The 22,259-nt window shown below is 37.4% G+C and overlaps 1 protein-coding gene across 4 annotated transcripts in view; it reads left to right on the top strand.

The window, feature by feature from the left end:
* sun1b (Sad1 and UNC84 domain containing 1b) overlaps nucleotides 1–22,259 on the top strand; it is a 37,567-nt gene that overhangs the window by 10,746 nt on the left and 4,562 nt on the right. For 3 of the 4 annotated variants that reach the window (XM_081379730.1, XM_081379731.1, XM_081379729.1), the window contains 16 exons: nucleotides 9,289–9,501; nucleotides 12,183–12,373; nucleotides 13,173–13,406; nucleotides 13,688–13,768; nucleotides 14,676–14,795; nucleotides 15,022–15,120; nucleotides 15,410–15,503; nucleotides 16,075–16,133; nucleotides 18,010–18,212; nucleotides 18,293–18,553; nucleotides 18,813–18,905; nucleotides 19,548–19,591; nucleotides 19,682–19,826; nucleotides 19,914–20,180; nucleotides 21,696–21,780; nucleotides 21,869–21,984. In XM_081379730.1, the coding sequence (XP_081235856.1) occupies nucleotides 9,362–9,501; nucleotides 12,183–12,373; nucleotides 13,173–13,406; nucleotides 13,688–13,768; nucleotides 14,676–14,795; nucleotides 15,022–15,120; nucleotides 15,410–15,503; nucleotides 16,075–16,133; nucleotides 18,010–18,212; nucleotides 18,293–18,553; nucleotides 18,813–18,905; nucleotides 19,548–19,591; nucleotides 19,682–19,826; nucleotides 19,914–20,180; nucleotides 21,696–21,780; nucleotides 21,869–21,984 (2,232 nt within the window). In that variant the 5' untranslated portion in view covers nucleotides 9,289–9,361. The remainder of the gene's footprint in view (nucleotides 1–9,288; nucleotides 9,502–12,182; nucleotides 12,374–13,172; nucleotides 13,407–13,687; nucleotides 13,769–14,675; nucleotides 14,796–15,021; nucleotides 15,121–15,409; nucleotides 15,504–16,074; nucleotides 16,134–18,009; nucleotides 18,213–18,292; nucleotides 18,554–18,812; nucleotides 18,906–19,547; nucleotides 19,592–19,681; nucleotides 19,827–19,913; nucleotides 20,181–21,695; nucleotides 21,781–21,868; nucleotides 21,985–22,259) is intronic. The other variant, XM_081379732.1, reaches the window with a different exon arrangement.

The following is a 22,259-nucleotide window of genomic DNA, read 5'->3' as shown; positions in this document are numbered from 1 at the left end:
TCCTCGTCCTGCCTTTCAGTTTATCACTCTCCCTTTTCCTCTTCCGACTCTACTCCGACAAAACCTTGGACTTCTTACCTTTCGCTGCTGCTTCAGCCATGACGAAAACAGACGTACGGTACGAAAACAAACGCGCTGGTTGGCCACATTTGAGGAAGTGGTGGGCAAAGTGACGTATGCCGTAAAGCAGTCGAATTTTGTAGTTCTTTTTGAGCGCTGGTTACTACCCGCACCCCGAAGTTACATAGTGCCAGTAAAAGCGATACAGACCCCGTCAGGCTCTGGCAGACGTCTCATTCAACCTATTGTAAGTCGATGTACTATCACAAGGGTCTTGGAAATATATTATGAAGGTTGAAAAGTTACATGTTGTTACTTTAAAAAATCAGTGCATTCTTATATAGGTATATTGACAGTGAGTATGACTGAATCAGTATCATGGTAAGGTGAAGGAAGAGGGATAAAGTATTTGAGATAGTAAGTGGGAAGCGAGTGATTGGTCAAGAGGGTCAGCTGATGCATTAATGATACTGAAGTGGAGCAAGACGCTGCTTGTTGACTGTAGAACAGGAATTGATGTTAAGCCCACTCAGACCCTGTAGTGCCTCTCTGAAGTAAAGCCCTGAGCTCAGACGCTCATGAGCCCTGAGGTCATTAATCTCACTGTGAGCTTCATGTGTTCTCGCTAATCAGATTTCCTCCTGTCATTCTGCCGTCTGTGTGTGTCTGTGCGTGTGTGCGTGCGTGCGTGCGTGTGTGCGTGCGTGCGTGTGTGTGTGGAAGATGGATTCTGGGGAGGTGGCTGACCTTTGTAAGTCTGCATCTGCAGTCTGCACTAAAAAGTGTGTTAATCGAGTAATTAAGATACTAATATGGTCTTAACCATGCATGATGCTGCAATAAAATGTCAAGCAGTAAATCTCTGCGGTGTTAAGCGTCATTCACACTGATGCTGATGTGCAGCTACAATGCCAGATCATTCATTTTCAAAAAGTTTTTGTTCAGAAAGCTTGAAATTAGTTTTAGACCCTTATAAATTGTGCCTGCATATGAATTTCATTGCAAAGCTAAAATGTTAGTAATATGTTTTTGAAATTATGGGCTTGATAATAAAGGAATGCATGGAAACTCCTTCTAGACTGTTTAAAAAAGCTTCCCAGAATGCAGTTGCGCTGAAGAAATAAGTAGGCTATAAGCTAGTAGTTGTTTTTTTTACTTCAAGTAAATGTTTTCTAAATGAACTTTGGGGTTTAATGATGGTTTAGAGTTTGAAAATAAAGACATTAAAGGGTTAGTTCACCCAAAAATGAAAATTCTGTCATTAATTACTCATCCTCATGTCATTACAAACCCGTAAGACCTTCGTTCATCTTCAGAACACAAATGAAGATATTTTTGATGAAATCTGAGAGGTTTCTGAACCATCCATAGACAGCAACTTTCAAGGCCCAGAAAAGTTAGTAAAGTTTTTAAAATAGTCCATGTGACTACAGTGGTTCAACCTTAATGTTATGAAGTGACACGAATACTTTTTGTGTGCAAAAAAACAACAAAAATAATGACTTTATTTAACAATTTCTTCTCTTCCATGTCAGTCTCCTACGCTGATCATGTAATAAACACAGTGGGCCCTATCTTGCACCCAGCGCAATTGACTTTGTACACCGACGCATGTATCATTCCTATTTTGCACCCGCGCAAAGCGCGCTTTTCCCTCCACAGAAGCACGTCGCTAAACTAGGGAATGAACTTGCGCTCCCAGGGCAGTTCAGCGCAAAAAAGGAGGCGTGTTCCGGCGCAAACGTTCCTTCATGCTATTTTGCAGGTTTAGAAAACAATTGCGCCACTAACCAGGAAAAAATTGTTTAAAGTCAGTGGCGCGTTGCGCATGTTATTCATATGCTATTTTAAGGGCGCATGCTTGGCCATAATCAATGAAGCGTGTGCACAACGCACATACACTTTGATTCTCTCATCTACACAGAAGCAGCAGTTTTCATTTTTGCAAATCATACATTATTACGATAGATAGATAGATAGATAGATAGATTATTATAAAAGCATACATCAAGCTTACACATTTACCCAAATTATCATACGCATTTTTAACCGAAGTTAATTTGGGTGTGTTTCTCCATCCCCAACGTCCCTGACGGGAGCGTTGCTCTCCTTGGCTGTGAACCTCTCCTGGCGCGCGCCTGGCAAATCCGCCGTTATGATAGGAATCCGCTTTAGAAAAAGCGTGTCTGCTCTTAAAGGGAATGTGAGATGACGCTCTGATTGGTTTATTTCACGTTACGCCCAAACCACACCTATGAATAATGAAGCTACTTCAGACCAACCCATTTTAGATTTGCGACTAAGCGCAAGAGTCATTTATCCCGCTGGGAAAATAGCAACAGCGCCAAGACGCGTCCACAAAGTTCTTTGCGCTTTGATACTTGCGTTTTAGATCGTTAAAATAGGGCCCACAGTGCAGCGCTTCCAGTTTTTACGTCAGAACGCCGGCTCATTATATCATAACTATCCCTTTTAGACAGTTGTACTGTAAAACAAAATGATATATTTTAAATACTTTATTTTACAATGAAATATTAAATTAGTAAAAATTCGTATTGGCAATTTTATCCGAATTTCATCTGATAAAACTATCATTATTCGTCATTTGTTTATTGTGCAGCCCTAGTTCATTGTTTGTTTCTATACAATTATTTTTAGTTTCTGTATTCATTAGTAGTATTATCTCATTGATTGAAACAGCCCTTTCATTTCCTGTGCCAATAATAAACCAGCTGCAAAGCCAGAAATCTTTCAGGATTTGATATAACACGGATGATGTCATATTGCTGAAGGTTAGAGATTATGTTTGTTGAAGATAAAGTGCCTTCTAGTAATTCTGTGAAGTTTTAGCTTTAGGAAGGGTGCGTTTTATTCAAGCTAATCTGATTTGGCACAGATCCAGTGGGTATTTCTCACAGGAAGACACGGCCTTTAAGGAACTGTTATTTTAAGAAATGTCTCATTTCCGTTTCTTGGTTTATTTCATGCTTTTGTATTCTGGGCTCTGTGGTGTTGTTTACGTGTGACTTGTGCCCAGCTCCGTTGCTGATAGGGGTGAAACGATGTCCTCATGTCACGATTCGATACATCACCATACTGAACTCATGATACGATATTATTGCGATACTCCAAGACATATGGTAAGGTTAACACAAAAATGTAATGTTGATTTAAAATGCAAATTTTGGTAACATTGGGTGTGGAAATGAATAGGCCTGGACTTGGTGCTGATAACCCAATGCACAGGACTATAGTGACACCAGAATAAAAATATTCATGATTCTAAAGCTGAAAATACAGAATTATTTTAGACTAGAGATGCACCGATTACAATTTTCTGGGCCGATTCCGATTTCCGATTTTTCATTAAGTTTGACCTGCCGATACCGATTTTAGCCGATTCCGATTTCATTTTTTCTAACCACTTTACAGCACACACAAATATTTATTTTATATCATTTCTGTAATAGAACATTTTACAATTTGCATAGTTCACACACATCTAAAGTGCAGTGTTGTGGAAGAACCATTTCCTTTTCACATTCAATATCCAATAAATTTATATATATATATATATATATATATATATATATATATGTATGTATTTAGCAAATGAAACGTCTGTATGAAAACAGGGAATGGCAATAAAATAATATATAAATAAAAAATTAAATAAATATAGCCTTGCAGTATAAAGATATTTCTCAAAGCACACACACACAGGCCTATTACAATCACTTCAAACTGAATAATAAAACAAGTTTAAATGGGTACATTTTCTATAAAAATATTAGTCTTTGTTTTCTTTTCTGACATAGCCTACTCCAGTTCTTGTTAAAACACGCAAATTCTGTGCATTTTGGGCACTTTTTTTGTGAAACCCTATTTAGGCTATTTTCAACAAAAAGTGTGCTTTCCCTTTAATTGAGCGCGAGCAGTGCAGCACATAGACTCGGCGCCGAAACACGCGCTTCACTGCTCGCGACGCTCCTGCTTGACGCTCGCGCTGCTCCTGCTCCCGTTGTGAATGCACTCATTGATTAACATGCACGCCGAAAAAAAATACGCGCTTGCGGTCTGAACGGACGTAATTCACGAGGTTTTCTACATGTGCTCCGTGTGCACGTGTGATGCTGATGTTGCGCGATGTTAATCATGCGGCCCCCGAGTGCATTTGACCGGCATAAAATCGGCATTTGTCAGACTGACCGGCCGGTCGCCGGTTACGGCCGATCACGTGAAAATCGGCCAATTCCGGTCACCAGCCGATCAATCGGTGCATCTCTATTTTAGACGAATATGCTTGCACTCTGTCACTGATTAGATATATTTAAAATAATAATATATTTAAACTTTTTACTGGTAACATAAGACATTTGGCATTATCTGGACCCACAAATATCCCCCCATTGCATTATTATACATTATATTCAACATTATATAGGCTAGTAGTTTAATGTAGTACTGACACTAAAACTCTGAAAACTAGAATTTTTCCCCACACAGTCATTTTTATTTTGAGTGAACTATACACAATACAAATTGTTGCATTTTTGTATTACGATATATTGTGGCACGATATAGTGTTACACCCCTAGTTGTTGATAATAATATTCTAGTCTGATTTGTGAATCAAGTTGTTAATTAGTGATTGCTGCTGAATAAGTAATATTTTGATTTGGCCTTTATTGAGATTTATTTGGCCATGTCAACTGGCTTGGAATGGCTTATGAACAGAAGTGTGTCTGTTTTACAAATCTACAAGCAGTTTTGTCTATAAAAGTATTCTGATTTCATACACACCATCATTGAAAAGTTTGGGGTCGATAAGATTTTTTGAAATGCTTTTGAAAGAAGTCTGTTATGTTCACAGAGGCTGCATTTATTTGATCAAAAATACAGTAAAAATAGTAATATTGTGAAATATTTTTAAGATTCAAATTCAAAATAACTTTTTTCTATTGTAATTAGGGGTGCGCTGATCCGATACTCAGTATCAGTATTGGTCCAATACTGACAATTTTTGCCGGATTGGGGATCGGCCAGACGAGACCGATCCAAATCCGATATTGTATGTTATTGTTATACAACACAAAAAGCACAAAATCATTATAAAGCTCCATAATGTTATATTCCAAGTTTTATGAAGCCATTCCATAGTCTAATGTGAGGTACAGATTAATATTTAAAGGGTTAGTTCACCCAAAAATGAAAATTATGTCAATAATGACTCACCCTCACGTACAACACAGACGCGCTGCGCAAAAACACTACGTGAACTCACTCGAGGCCTAGAGAGAAGGAAATGAAAAGTGGAATAAAGTCGTTATTTTTGTTTACTTTTTGTGCACAAAAAGTATTATCGTCGCTTGATAAACTTAAGATTGAGCCACTGATGTCACATGTACTACTTTGATGATGTCTTTATTGCCTTTCTGTACATGGACAGTATGCCGTCCATTGACTTTCAATGGAGGAACAGAAAGCTCTCGGACTAAATCTAAAATATCTTAAACTGTGTTCCGAAGATGAACGGAGGTCTTACGGGCTTGGAACGACATGAGGGTGAGTCATTATTGACATAATTTTCATTTTTGGGTGAACTAACCCTTTAAGTCGTTAAATTCAAGTTCATGTAAGTGCTTCCCTCCGCTGCGGCTGTCAGTCATTCTCCATTCAAACAGCACGTCGTGCTCGGTTTCAGCAGTGAAGACGATGAAACTCTCTCCAAGATGATTCAATGTTCCTATTATTATACTGTAGATCTGTAGATAAAGGTCTATGGTTTTGCATGAAAGGACTTCATCTGGCTGGAGTTTCACATGTTCCTTTCTCCCGGATGCCTGTTAGATCACAACACTGGAGTAGAGAGCACTATTGTTCTGAAATTAAAACTGTTAAAAGGCTCAAACTAATTGCATAATATGTATAAACACTACACATCAATATCTCTTCCCTTTGTGCTTTGAACTTTTCAATGCAAAGTGCTGTCGCTGCGCACTGTGACTCCATGTCGCTTCAAGCGCATCATTCCGCGCACGAAATGTGCATAAGCGTTTCGTGCCGCTTGGAGCCTTTCATATTACAATACTTTTGCGCAACGTAAGTTTATTGATAGCCTTAGTTGTTGTGTCCTATCTATCATATGTTGCTACTTCATTAAAAAGATGTGCTTAAAATTTTAAAAGAAATATCTTTTATATAGTAGCCTATATAAAAGCACTTGCATTTTGTTGTCCTACTGCTAGTTTAACTGCTTCTATTGTTCTCATTTGTAAGTCGCTTTGGATAAAAGCGTCTGCTAAATGAATAAATGTAAAAATGTAAATGTCTATATATTTTGTCTGTATTTTGTTTTCCAAAGTTAGGAAAATAATGTTTAAGTCGAGCTTAAAAGCCTTTCTCAAAAGAATAATCACAGTCTTTTCCCCACAGTCAAGCATACAGATACAGTTTATTCGGTAATTCAGCACTTTTTTTAATTATTAGTATCGAATTGGTACGATATTTTAGTATCGGATTGGTACTCGGTATCGGCCAATACTGAATCCCAGGTATCGGAGGCAAAAAAGGCGGATCGTGCCACCCCTAATACTAAACTGTAATTTATTCCTGTGATCAAAGCTGTATTTTCAGCATCATTACTCCAGTCTTCAGTGTCACATGATCCTTCAGAAATCATTCTGATATGAGGATTTGATGCTCAAGAAACATTTCTTCTTATGATTGCTGTGTAATATATTTGAGGTTTTTTTTTTTTTTTTTTTTAAGTTTAATAGACTCAAGCGAATCGTTGTCATTTAGGAAAGAGATTGCGTGGGTGTTTGTATCTTTTATCAGAATCATACAGCTTAGCATGGCAGTGCCACACTTTGGGCTCATGTTTATGGAATCATTTCAGAATCAGAATGAGATTTATCGCCAGTCATAAGAACCTCTTCTAAATGTCGATGAACTGGGGATTCAATCAGACACGTTGATTTTCTATTCCGCTTATTGTTTCCTATTCCAGCTGAGAAATAAAACGTGTGTATTGTACATTTTGCTAATAAATGTGCCATATGTGTAATTTTTAAAACTACAGTTAAGTGTATTTTTATGATGGCAATAACTGTAAAGTGATCATTGTAATGGGGTAATCAAATGTGGGGTGATAAAATTTAGATGAAGTTTAATAGATTTAATAAAGTTTAGATGAGTGAATGTGTGTTCCTTGTACTTTTCCTATTTAGTCCATGCTTTTAGTTAGTATTTTAGTTTTAGTATTTATTTCATTTATCTACAGCTACACATTTGCATATTCTTGGTTTTCTGATGTTAGTTAATGGTCACATGAAAATATTGAAGTTTTATTTTGATTTGTTTCCTTATAAAATTATTTATTTTGATTTTACATTTTTAGTAATTATAACGGTTCACTTTTCGTCATGTCACAAACCCCTGTAGTTCCCTATCATTTTTGTTTTTGTGCATTTATGCAAGTATTAAATGTAATGTGAATCACTGATAGTTCTGTTTGCTTTGTAACATCTTTAACTTTTAGTTTATACCAAAACATCTCACACCAACCAGCTACCTCATTCATTCATTCATTCATTTAAAGCTTTTTAACTTTCTTCATCTTTAGCCAAGATTTAGGGCCAATCTCATTTCTCTGTCTTACCCCTTCCCCTTCCCCTACCCCTTTGTCTGCGTCTTCCCCTTGCCCTTCGATACCGAGTGAAGGAGGGTAGGGGGAAGAACGTTTCTCTAAGAAATGAGACACCACTCGATTACCGTTTGCGTCATCTTCCCTTTCCGCTAGCTGGCTGCTGCTACGTCAACAGAGGCGATACGCGTTGACATAAACAAACGAAGATGCCGTCGTCTCGGGTTGTGATATCGATTGCCTGGTCTCCCTTTATCTTTGCACGCTTGTGTGCCATCAGTCAAAGACATTGTTTCATTGTATTTAACGGCGGCGCCGGTGACACCATAAGCAAAACATTAGCAAACGGCAAATAGCGCATAGCTGCTAGCTAGCGGTTAACTAGTGATTCAAAACAAAAACATTACAATTAAAACCGCTTGAACGTTTTATTAAAGGTATCATAAAACACGAGTGTCATTAAACTGCTGAAAATACATACATTTGTGCGACTCACTTCTGAGAAATTCCTACCCCTCTCTTTCAAGTGTGGTCCTCCGCAGACTTCGTTTCAAGGGCTATATAGCTCTACGCCTTGGCCCTAGCCCTTAGTCAAAATGAGAATTGGGACACACCACTTCCCCTCACATGAACGCGCAAAACCGAGGGGAAGGGGTAAGAGTAAGGGGTAAGACAGAGAAATGAGACGCAGCCTTAATTAGATTTTTGTTTCAACAAAGACTTTCTTGCAGCAAGTTAGATGTATTGAGCTAGACAGGTTTGTGCACAGTTTTCATCTTGTCAACTCTTTCTCTCATTTCTTTCATGGAGGATTGTGACTCCTGTAGAGTTGCCCTAGGCCTCTTTAGTGCCTCTTTTCCCTTACAGCAACACCCGGTTTGAAAGGCCGGGCGATTTTGGGCAGGTGCATAACTCACATTTGTCACCTGTAATTATAGGCTTAGAGAGCTTTAAAAGTATATTCATTGCTTTGAAAAGTTCATAATGTTCCATCGTTTTGGAATGTTCCCGTGTCTTTCAAATTCAAATTTAGCATTTTTTTCTTCCAGTATTTTTTTTTATTTATTTTTTCAGTGCATGTGCTAAATTAGAATGGATTCATTCTGGATTATAATTTTTTTTTTTTACTACTTACATTATCAGAAGATAAAAATTGTTTATATGAGCAGCTATAATCAACAGGTTTCTAAGGATGCACCAATACGCACGATAATTCTTTATATTTGATAGCCGGTATATTGGCTGATAAATCTAAATCAGACTTGCGCTGCACATGTTGCACTTAACTTAATTTTAATTTTTGAAGTGATTCCAATCATATTTCAAGCAATTCAAAACCATCATGGCAAACAGTGTGCATCTGAAGCGTCTCAGCTAAAGGAAATAATCCATTATTTATCGCCTTTAATTTACTGGCCTAATTTTCTTATTGGGTCAATAACATTAAAAATGAACCTATATCGGCCGATACTGATATGGTGGCTGATATATCGTGCAGTCCTAGTTATATCACGTGACTATTTTATGTAGCATTTGAAAATCTTATATCTGAATTTACATGTTTTTTTTCCTCTCTTCAGTTCAAGTTACTCGTCCGCAGCCCTTGAGTTTGAGAAGGAGCACAAAATCAATCCTGTGTACGACTCGCCCAGAATGTCACGGCGTAGTTTGAGACTACAGACAAGCAGTGGTTTCTATGGTGACAACAGCTTCACTGAGCTCAAGGGGAATCACAATGTCAGCTCCTACAAGCAGACCAGCACCACCAGCAGCAGCAGCAGCAACGTCAACAGGTCAGATGTTCATCTCTCTGTCAGTTTGAGATAACAAACCGAGTGTAAAACATGACTTCTTATCGGTAAACCCGCACAGCCTCATGCCAGCACAACTACGTGAAGACAAAATTATCCTTGCTCTGTTTTTGCCAAATGAATCATGTGGCAATTATGTGGCAAATAAATCTCTTAAAGCCATTACATTTATCCATTTATCTTGTTACTGTGGACATCTTTGCTTCAAAGAAGGGAGGTTCATCTTAAAATGTATTATTATATGCATTGAATTATGCTATTCTGCAACTTTAGATTTAAGAAATATACAAGTAGTGACATTTAGCATTACAACTTGCACTAGTAAGTCCTGCAATTACTGACATGTTAGTGCTTGAGTTAAATGAATGAAGAAAAATGAATGACATAGTGAAAATACCATCTTTTCAACCTTACAGAAATCCCCCCCAAAAGATATGTTTGTGCGATCAGCCCGGCAGCACATATTTGACATGACTTACAGCAAGTTCGTACAACTTACCTGCCAGTACTTAATTTTGTGTCAGTTTAATGACCCAATAAATAAGTTTAAGCATGCACATTTATTGAATTTTTTTTTTTTTTTTTATAAAGTGGACGAGTAGTATTTTGTCTTTCAATAAATAGTATTAATTAATAGATGCATTAAAGCTTTTGCATAGTGGTTAGTGCATATGCTTCTGATATGTTTAGCTGTGTGGGTGATGCAGGCTCCAGTCTAGAAATATGATATGTCCTAAACCCCAAAGCTTTTAGTCAGAGTGAACAGGATGTTTAATTTGACACAAATGTCCAACAACGTTGACCCAATACACGACCGTTCAAAAGAGCATATTGAAATATTGCTAAAAAAAAACAAGGGTATTAACATGCCTAAGACTTTTGCACAGTACTGTATATGTGTGTGTGTGTGTGTGTGTAAAAAACGGTGTTTCATCCTTCAAGGCAAATGTTATATCTTATATCCTAAATTCAACAAAAGTGATTGCAATAGGATTGATAGTGTTACAAAAATGTTGTATTTCAAATAAATTCTGGACTTTAGCACTGTCTTTTTATTAATCAAAGAACCTGAAAGAAATGTATCACAATTTCCACAAAAACATTAAGCAGCACAACTTTTTCAACATTAATAATAAGAAATGTTTCTTTAGCAGCAAATCCTCATATCAGAATGATTTCTGAAGGATCATGTGACACTGAAGACTGGAGTAATGATGCTGAAAATTCAGCTTTGATCACAGGAATAAATTACATTTTACTATATATTACATAATTTTGCTTAGTAATAATATTTCACAAAATGTATACTGTATTTTTATTCAAATAAATTCAGCCTTGGTGAGCATAAGAGATCTTTAAAAAAAATATGTTTTTTATATATATAAATAGGGCTGGGCGATAAAACGATAACGATAATTATCGCGATATAATTTTTCTCGATAAAACGATATCAAGAGTTCGATAAATGTTCGATAATGTTTATGCACCAAAAGCGGGACGAAACTCATTTGAACCGCGTGCCACACGGACCATTTATTCGCTCGTCTCAAAGTCCAAACGGCAGCGCGAGCGCGAGCTCACGAGAGCAGATGCGTTTATGGTTTACTCTGATTGGTCTCGTCACGAGGTCCAGTGAGAAGCGCTTGAATTTAGCGAAGAACACAAATGTCTCAGTGATTTAAACCAGTTTAAAGGCAGATGAAACAGCGCTGACAAACAGGAGGAACGCTGTGCGCAACGATACTGTCTGAAGGCTTTTCCGTCTACAAATTCCCATCATTTACCATGCATTTACTGTTTGCCTAGTAATATTAACTGCACCATGAATTGTGGGATATACATATTGAATTGTATTATATTATTAATGCAGACAATGTATTAAAGGACTAATGGAATATAATTACAGTATTTAGTAATGTATTTAGGCTACTGTTTTTCATACAAATACCATAAAGTTGCATTTTGCCATGATAGTGAGGAGCTATACGCTATGCCTGGTTTTATCTGTGGTTATCATGATCTAAATGCATGATACTGGATGACCAATGGTTAATTTTGATAAAACTCAAACAGTCAGAATATTACATTTTACCCCCCAAAAAATTTGCACATGCAGAAAGTCCAATAAAGATATTTATTTAGTTAAGGAATATGACAAATATTTGAATGTTCTACCTCAGATTTGTGAAATGTTCACCAGTTTGGCAAGTGTTTGTCATGATATGTTCTGATAATAAAGAGTTTAAAACCACAATTAACGCTCTGGTTTCTACAACTTTCACTTAGGAGCAAAAATCTGCCTTTAAATTTGAAAGAAATAAAGATTTGACATTTATCGTAATATAATTATCGATATCGACTGATATAAAAAAAATTATCGTGATTTTTTTATTTTTTTGGCCATATTCGCCCAGCCCTATATATAAACATATATAGATTAACCGAATTCCTTCCATTAGCAAAAATTAACAGTGACTTTTGCCATTAATGATCATGTGATCTTCCTTCATGATCCTGACTATCAGAGGAAAATATGCCTTACATATTTCCATATGCCACATGAGGAATTGTGGCAGCAACAAATGACTTTGTTTAGGGTGTAATAGAAGTGCATAGTGATCCCCACTTTGAAATGTTATGACCTAGTGTATTTTGTCCCGCAGGTCTGTGCGGAGCCGGAGGCAGCAGCAGGGCTCGACCATGTACGAGTCTCAGAGCGTGACTCAGACTCCACAGAACGATCAGAGCACATCAGACCTGAGCTTCAACAGTACAGCCAGTGATGCGTCTCTGATCTCCAGCCTGCTGGACAAGTCCACGCTCAGACAGAACTCTGCCACACACATGTACTCTGGTCAGTGGCCTTTCATGAGTACCCACAGACAACATGAAGTCAAAACACATTTACATTTTAAATTCTGCATAAGTGCTTATTCATAAAGTTTGTGAAAACTGGCCAAATGTAATTGTTGTTGTTTTAGGCAAATGTCACGCTGTAGCTTTTGCTTATATAAGCCTGACTATATAAACTATGCATAAACAACTGTTTATGTTTAAAGTTCAAGATTTTGTTTTAGTTAGCAGAGTAAATAACTCTAGGCCAGGTCATCATCTGTCCTCTGTGTTTCACATCAGTTTAAAAAGGACCTTTTTTACATTTTCACCTTTCTTTAGTGTGTAATGTTGCTGTTTGAGCATGAAAAAGCTCTGCAAAGTTACAAAGTCACTCCGAAGGGAGTTATTCTCTATATCAGTGCACACTGTTTCTGAAATCCCTGAAAGCCTCAATTGTAGTCTTGAGTTTTCTTTCTAGGGGGAAACATGTCACAGTGTTCCTCATTTAAATAATTCCCACTTAAGGCATACGCAAAATAAATGTGCCAGGCCTGGTTGAGTTAGTATTGTGATGAAACTTGTTTTTATGTTAAGGGCCGTGACATTCCTGAAACGCACTCAAAGCGGTTAACCAATCACAACACACTGGCCCAGCCAACCAATCGGAGTACATTGCATATTCTAGTAGACCCAGGAACAAAATCAAGAGTTTGTAAAAGGGCATAAATGGCTTCTTTAACAGTGTGCTTTGACTCTTGTTTTTAATCTGTTCTCTATTTTTCTATTTATAAATCTATTTTTCCAAATGTTGTGTTCAGCACGGAGACAAAGAATTGCTCACAGCTCTCTGTTGGAGAATGGAGATGCCAGTAAAACGGAAGCGCACGCTAATCTGGCTAATGGCTACATCTGTAAGGACTGCTCGTTTCACGCAGACGGGAAGGAGGGGGAAACGGTGTTTACTTTACCGTACTCCGCGTCTTCAGCGCATCAGACAGCTGTAGATGCCGCTATGACCACCTCTCTGAACAGTGTTAACAATGATAGGACAGGTGAGGAGGACATCCATCTAGTCAATTAGCAAACATCGCTACCGTTTTTATGCTTCTCCATAATTTAAAACACTTAATGTACCATAAAATTGTGCTTGTTTCATGTTTTTTTATATGTTGTGGAACATCTGTATTTCTGATTCACCATGAATGTTTGAAAGTAGACCAATAATATGCAAATTATATGCAAATTCATGCCCTCTTGCTCTTTTGAATGAAGTGAAATGCATGCTGGGATTTTAGGTTAGCAGGGGTTGATTTTTGTGGTACGTGTGTTTCAGCTCATGACAGCTACTGTGGCAGTGTGAACGTGCGAGATCTGGTGACCGCAGACAGACATCTCAATCTCAACGGCTCCCTCTGTAAGTACACAGTCCTTCAGCACACAAGCAGATTCAGCGGCAGACATTTACAAAATAACTACTGCTAATGAACCATCAAAATTTTCAGACATTTTTCAGTAGTGAAAGGGCATCAACAGGATTTTTGTGGGGTCATTTGTTTTTGAATGGCTACTTTAAGGACAGAACCTAAGTCTGATGGTCAACAGAGCATGTGATGGTCCTTTCTTATGAGTTAAAGGACGACAAATTGTCCACTCAATGTTGTCAAGCAGAGTGTCATTGGGACAATAAATGAGTTATCAGACACTTCCTGCCTTTACATCTTAGTAGGGTTTTTTTTATTAGTTACATGATGTATGTTATGTTTTCAGTCATTTTGAATGTATTATTTTATAGATTGATATTTTAACATACACTACCATTTAATAGTTTAGGGTCAGTATGATTTTTTTTTTATGGTTTGAATTTTTTTAATTTTTTTTTAAATACATTAAAAAAAGTAATATTGTGAAATAATATTACAATTTAAAAGAACTATTTAATATATATACATGATCCTTCAGAAATCAATCTAATATACTGATTTGGTGCTCCAAACCATTTCTTATTATGATCAATATTTACTCATGCCTAATATTTTTAATATTTTTTTTTTTCAGGATTCTGTGATGAATAGAAAGTTTAAAAGAACAGCATTTCTTTGTAACATTATAAATGTTTTTGTCACTTTTAATCAATTTAATCGCTGCTGAAAAAAAGTATTAATTTCTTTCAAAAATTATATATATTTTACTGACCCCAAACGGTAGTGTATGATTCTGAATATATGTTTAATAAATGTATATTCTTGACTTTATTCATACAAGTTGTCTTCCTTTCCATGAGTTGTGATGCTGATGTTGATGTCGTCACTGCTGACTTACAGGCGATGACTGCAAAGGGAAGCAGCACATGGAAACACACTTGGAAACACACATGGAGCATAAACGCTATTCCTTCACCCGCCACGTATTCACAGCCTTGTGGGCCCTTGTTTCTTACACAGGTTATACACCTTCAGATCTTTACACACCTTCCTAGTAGACACCGACTTCAGTGTCTCGCTTCAGGAGAGACGTTTTTGTGTTTTTTCTTTTTGTAAGCTTTCATGACATTACTTGTGTTTTCCATCCATTTGTTCAGTGAAAGTCTTCGCTAAGGTGTAAGACACTAGAATGAAATTTGTGGGAAAGATAGCAGGATGTTGTCTGAATGTCTTCTGGTTAACTCAGGTTACGGTCTCCTGAGGGTTTGCCGAAGCTTCGGCTCTGCCGGTGCGTTTGTGACTCGGAAGCTGAAGTCCGTGCTGTGGTTGGCAGTGTGTTCTCCAGGTCGATATGATTCAGACTCCAGCATGCTCGCCTTTCTCTCTCACTTCCCTCTCTTTCTCACATCAGTGTAGTTTTTAGCTCAGTGAACCCATATGACTTCTTTCTGAAGACTGAAATCATTTTAACCAGCACTTCCTTCCTCAACTTTTCAGCTCTGGTGATTCGACTGCATCCATCTCTGTATCTGATTCTTTCACTAATAATTCTCTTCCCTCAATCATTTAAACCTGGCAATGTGTAACATGGACTAACCATCACTCCGTTTAACTTCCTCTTCTGCTCTGAACAGGGAAAGCAGCGACTGGCGCCTTCTGGTGGCTGGGAACAGGATGGTATCAGCTGGTGGCGCTCATGTCCCTGATCAACGTCTTTCTGCTCACCAGGTAAAAGTTAAAAGTGTTTGGGCCTTTATGTAAATATTGTGCTTTTGCTTATTTTTTATATACTCTAGTCAGGTCGAGTCATCTTTATTTTAAAGCGCTTTATTCAATAGAAATTGTTTCGAAGTAGCTTCACTGTAATAAACTGAGATATAACAATCACTGATGCAAACTTTATCAAATTTGAGACAAGCTCTAAAAAGATAAAAGTATCCTTATTCAGCTCAATTCATTTCAGCGTTGATTCAGTTCTCTAACTGTAAAATTCATTTATTACGTAACAAGTTCAGTTCAGCTTTGAGCAGCTCTACTGAAGACAATAGTGCCGTTATTCAGCTCCAGTCAGTTCAGGGTTGACAGTTCAGTTCAATAACAGGGTTGATGATGCAAAACACAGTGTCATTATTCAGCTGAATTTAGTTCAACTTTTTCTCTCATCTGATAGTGTAAAGTGCAGTCAAATCCATAATATTGCTGGATATTAAGCACTAACTCGTTGGTCAGGATGCAAATATATATATCTAAATATATATCTTTTTGACAGTATTTTTCTCTCTCTCTCTCTGTCTGTCAGGTGTCTGCCCAAACTACTGAAGCTTCTTCTGTTTCTGCTACCCTTGCTGCTGCTGTTCGGTGAGATTTGATATTGTCATTAAAGGATTATTAGTATTTAATAATAAAGGAGTAATACAATTTATTGAATTTCAATGTAATTTCAATGTATTCAATCTATGAGATGCTGTATAGACCAATGGAAAACACTTTTACAGTGATGAACCCAAGCATGTATTTTTGTTACATGCTCTTACATGCACTTAGTGTAAAAAAATCTGGAAAGAAATTAAAATATTCTAATTTTATAAAAATAAAAATAAAAGTCTAAACTGTCCTTTAGAGGTGGGAATACTTTTCCAGGTGGAAGACCTTTTGCTTATATTACTTACATGAAAATAGTCCCTACCTGCTATTCTCATGCTGACACCAAGCAGAAGTAACCACATTTGCTTGTGTGTGTGTGTGTGTGTGTGTGTGTGTGTGTACCTGTTTTTCTATCCCGGTGGGGACTTCAACCTGAATGCACACAGACTCATGGGGACTCGTGTTACAGTGGGGACCTAAATTGAGGTCCCCATGGGTAAACAAGCTTATAAATCATGCAGAATTAGTTTTTTTGGAAATGTAAAAATGCAGAAAGTTTTCTGTGATGGGTAGGGTTAGGGGTAGGGTTAGAGTAAGGGGATAGAATATACAGTGTGTACAGTATAAAAACCATTACGTCTATGGAGAGTCCCCACAAAGATAGTAAACCAGACATGTGTGTGTGTGTGTGTGTGTGTGTGTGTGTGTGTGTGTGTGTGTGTGTGTGTGTGTGTGTGTATACACATAACTCTGTTCAAAAGGGTTTTTATTGTTTTATTAGGGTAATGTATTTATTCATCAAAGATTAAATTAAATGAATCAAAAATAAAGATATTCATTAAGTTACAAAATGTTTCTTTTTCAAAGAATCCAAAAAAAAAAGTCATGGTTTCCACAAAACTATGAATCAGTACAACTTTCAGCATTGATAATAATAAATATTTCTTGAGCATCAAATCATCTTATTAGAACTGAAGATATTAGAACTGACACTGAAGACTTGGAGTAATGATGCTGAACAATAAGCTTTGATCACAGGAATAAATTACACCTTAAAATGTATTCAAATAGAAAACAGTTATTTTAAATTGTAATAATATTTCACAATATTACTGTTTTTACTGTATTCTTGATCAAATAAATAAACCACATTGGTTAGCATAAGAGGTTTCTTTCAGAAACAAAAGAAACTGTATATTTGGAGAAAAATTCTGTTTCAGTAGACTCATATTAGTTCATGCAATGTTTGCAAGTGTTGTTGTTATACTTCTGTGACCGTGTATTTGCATATTTTAAATGTATATTGAACTTGCTGCACACTTGCTTGATAGGCTATTGTTGTACGTGCTTTTGTGGTAATCAAAAGCATGTCACTTCAGTGTGTAGCGTTTTTTATATGGTAAAATACTTTCTCCTATTTAAATCTTATACACACAGACAAGTTCTATTGAAGACAGTCCTTGTTGTTGCGATTCCTTTTTGTGAGTCTAATGGCACAGAAACCTTCGTAATGATCCAGACATTCCTTCACAAAACCACTGGCACTAACAAACAGCCACACTTGTGCAATCATATGTACTTCTACCCAGATGGTTTTGCTTATTCTGCTTTCACACTTATCCAAGATTGCACAAACACACACATTCTCTTTTTCTTTCTTTCTCTCTCCCTCCTCAAAACGCTGATGTGAAGTTGAAGTTGTTGCCCTGAAATGCCTTAGCAACTTAAATTAAAAATCATTATCACAGAAGTGCCTTTAAAAGCTATTACGATTGTGTTTTTAGTACCAGAAAGTCCATAAACTCCTTGTACGATCTGTGATATTTAGAGATCCTGTTTCCAAGGTTTCCTTCTTCTCTCTTGTTTTTAGGATTATGGTATCTCGGTCCCCCAGTCGCTCTGTCCTTCCTGCCAGCTGTAAACCTCACAGAGTGGAAAACAGCGGTCACCTCTTTCGCATCACTTCCTTCCCTCCCTTCTCTGCCATCTCTTCCCTCTTTACCTGCACTACCTTCTTTTATAAAAGAACCACTATTTGAAGAACAACGCATCCCACCTTCAGCGATCCCTCAGGTAACGAACCAGGACCAAGTCAAATCTGATATTTATAAAGTACATGAATTTGAATCTAATTCTAATCTGAACCCTGTCAGGCTGCATCGGAGTCTATTGACAGCGAGCGTTTGGCTCGACTCGAGCAGCGTGTGGCGTCACTGTGGGAAAGCGTCCAGCAGGGGGAGCTGAAAGCCAAGCAGCAGCATGAGGAGGCCGTGGGTTCCTTTCAGGCCCTTCAGGACCAGATAAACACTCAGACAGACAGAGAGAGTCTCGGCCTGTGGGTCTCGCAGCTCCTCGAGCCCAAGTTCAGCGCACTCAAGGGAGAGATGGAGAGAGAGACGGTCAGCAGGACGGAGGTGAGAATTATCAAGATGTTCCATAACAGTATATCACTGCTCACGTTTCGAACTTCGCTTTACCCCTAAACGAAGAATGAGAAAGAGCTTTACCATGAGTATATCGGGGCCTTAACTGTTAAAAAAAAGTTGTAAAGGCATTTTGCTTGTTTTGCTGTGTTTATGTACAATCCATGCCTCCCTCTGTCCCCAGTGGCATTATTTTACCCACAACTATCTTTTTAATCTGTAGTTGTTTTTCTCTCACTGTGTGTTCCAGACTGAGGAACAGCGTGTGCAGCATCAGACGAGCCTTGAAGCTCGACTAGCCGAGCTGGAACTTCGGCTTCAGAACCTGAACGCTAGAACTGAGGTAGAACACACACACACACACACACACACACTCTTTTGAGGCCTTCATGTTTTGTCAGAATTACTGCAATTACAATTTAGAGATTGTTTTCCATTGTCCTCGGACTCAGAAATTATTTCTTGCCATCGCAACATTCATCACAGTATTTTGTAAGAGAATATAGAGCCAGTAAAAGAAAGTGCCAACTGATAATAAAAAAGGCATAAACTACTATTATTATTTTTTTTTTTACTTTTTACTTTTTATTTTCTAAAGAAGTCTCTTCTGCTCACCAAGGTTGCATTTATTTGATCAAAAATACAGTAAAAACAGTGATATAGTGAAATATTGCTATTTAAAACAACTGTTTTCTATGTGAATACATGTTAAAATGTAATTTATTCCTGTGAGCAAAGCTGTATTTTCAGCATCATTACTCCAGTCTTGAGTGTCACATGATCCTTCAGAAATCGTACTAATATGGTCTGATTTGATGCTCAAGAAACATTTCTGATGAATGTTAAATGTTAAAAGTATTCATTTCATTAAAAAATTACTCACCGCAAACTTTTGAATTTCATTCTAGCTCTTGTAATAAAATCTTTGTAATAATTGATTACACTCATTCATCTAACTCTCTCTCAATTCTCTTCTCATTCAAAGGAAATCCATGTAACACGGCAGACTCCAGCACAGGCCTCCGTCAGGTAGACATGCTAAAAATCACCAGCAAATGTAGCAGTTCTGCGCACTTCCTGTCTCAGTATTAATGTCTGCTCTTGGCTTTTGCTCTACAGTGTTGGAGTGTCTCAGGAGAACCATGATGCTTTGCTCTCTGAGGTTCAGAGGTTGGAAGCGGAGCTGGGCCGCATCAGAGCAGACCTGCAAGGGGTGATAGGATGTCAAGGGAAATGCGACCGGCTCGACACCATACATGAAACGGTATGTAGTGTTTATACGGTATATAATACGCTTATCCTGTGTTGCGGTTTTCACTTATACATATATATACTCTGATTTCTTCCCCAGGTGTCGGCACAGGTGAAAAAAGAGTTGTACGCTCTGTTGTATGGCCAAAACGGGGGTGAAATGGAGATTCCCGAGCCCTTGTTGCCGTGGCTGGCATCTCAGTACACACGCTCCTCTGACCTCACCGCGACCCTCATGACCCTGGAGCGCAGCATTCTGGGAAAGCTGTCTCTTCAGATGCAGGAGAGCAAACAGCAGCAGTCCTCCGCTGAAACAATTACTCAGACTGTCGCCCACGCTGCTGGGGCTGCTGGGATGTCAGAGGAGGTACAAAACTAAAAAAAATAATGTTGGCTTAATTAAAAAAATTAATGCAACACTTTGCATTAGTTTTTTTTTTTTAGTTATGACAATTTCGAATGAAATTGTGTTCAACCAACAAACTACATTTTGCGGCCAGTTGCATAAACATAGCCATAATGTTAAGACAGTGTCTTAAGTTCTAGTATGGCCTACTAGCAGTTAGTCAGGGGCAGTCAGTCTTAGTTTTTGGTATCAAAGTAGGCGTATCTACGTTTTTATGTAACTGATTTAAAAAAGCTATGAACCATCTTAAAGAAAATAAATTGATGTCTAACTTGTAAGACTAGTCTTTGAGGTTTATGCAACCGGCCCTATATTATAAATTAAGTTCCTCTAAGTCAAACGCAAATTTTTAAGTTGATTACTCAAAAAATGAAGTCGCTCCAAATAGTTGAGCTGTAGCCATGGAACCAATTAATGTTATCTATTTGACCTAAAATCTGCTGCTAGAATAGCATATGCTAAATGTAACTTATTTAGCTTGTAATTTTAATGAACAAGTAAGAAAATACTTTTCACTGGCTTCAGCGATGTCATTGCTTATGGAGTCAATGTAGTGTTTGCCTTCAAGTAGTTTAACTTTTAAGTCAACCTAACTCAACAAAATAACTGTTGAAACTTAAACGGATCAATAAATTAGAATTTTTAAACTTGGAAGTTGTGGTAACAGGTCTCCTGAATTACTTTTTAGAGTGAATTATACATTATCGTTCAAAGTTTGTGGTCAGTATTTTTTTTTTAAAGAAATGATTACTTGTATTCAGCAAGGTCAAAAGTGACAGTAAATACATTTATAATGTTACGAAAGATTTATATTTCAAATGAATGCTTGTCTTTTGAAAGATTTGAACTATTAAAGAATCCTGAATGTATGTATCACGGTTTCCACGAAAATATTAAGCAGCATACAGTTCAAAATTGATGATGATAATAGTGTTTCTTGAGCAGCAAATCATCATATCAGAATGATTTCTGAAGGATCATGTGACTGAAGACTGGAGTAATGATGCTGAAAATTCAGCTTTGATCACAGGAATAAATTACATTTTATTATATATTAATATAGAAAAGTTCTTTTACATTGTAATAATACAATAATTCACAATATTAACTGTTCTACTGTATTTTTGCTGAGCATAAGAGACTCTCTTTCAAAAAAGAGGCATTACAAAATATCCTACCCAACTCCAAACTGTTGAGCAGTTGCGTTATGTATCTTGCTCTTTGGAAGTAGACTCAAATGTCATATCTTAACAACAGATGTAAAGTTTATTACACATCAAATGACCCCTGTTAGAATGTGAATGACTTGATCATGTGAAGAAGAAAGAACGTTTATGGCAGCTTTTAGCACAAATTGAAGTTAATTTAATAGGCCATATTTAAGGAGACTGTTTTTTTCTCGTTCATTTGTATGTTTACCTACAATGCCTTTAAAATCCCTGAAATAATACCAACTGTGTTTCCCCTCAATCTCAGCAGGTCCAGTTGATTGTCCAGCGTGCGTTAAGGCTGTACTCCGAGGATCGCACCGGACAGGTGGACTACGCTCTGGAGTCTGGAGGTAAGCACATCTACAGATGTAACACGTACATATGAACATCGCTGGCCCTTTAAAGACATTTTTACACAAGACTGATGTGTGTTGGCAGGTGGCAGCATACTCAGCACGCGCTGCTCCGAGACGTACGAGACAAAGACGGCACTGATGAGCCTGTTTGGGATCCCACTGTGGTACTTCTCGCAGTCTCCACGTGCCGTCATCCAGGTACAGACCTAAACACACACATTGTACTGAACTTGAAGTGATAGATTACCTGAACCAGCATCACACAGTAGAGAATGTCACTAGCAATGTCAAGGTCATGGGTTCGATTCCCAGATAAAATGTATTCTTTATCTAAGTTGATTTGGATATCAGCATCAACTAAGTCCATGAATATAAACGTAAGAGTATCAGCACTCATTTGTAATGTATTTTTATATTGTAATAAATAATTTTACAGTGAATCTCCAAATCAATGTAGAAACAACACAAAGATT

The sequence above is a fragment of the Scardinius erythrophthalmus genome, assembly GCF_964197995.2.
Source record: "Scardinius erythrophthalmus genome assembly, chromosome: 1".
NCBI classification, from domain to species: domain Eukaryota; kingdom Metazoa; phylum Chordata; class Actinopteri; order Cypriniformes; family Leuciscidae; genus Scardinius; species Scardinius erythrophthalmus.
Note: the sequence above shows the minus strand (reverse complement) of the source record. Positions and strands in the feature narration are given on the sequence as shown.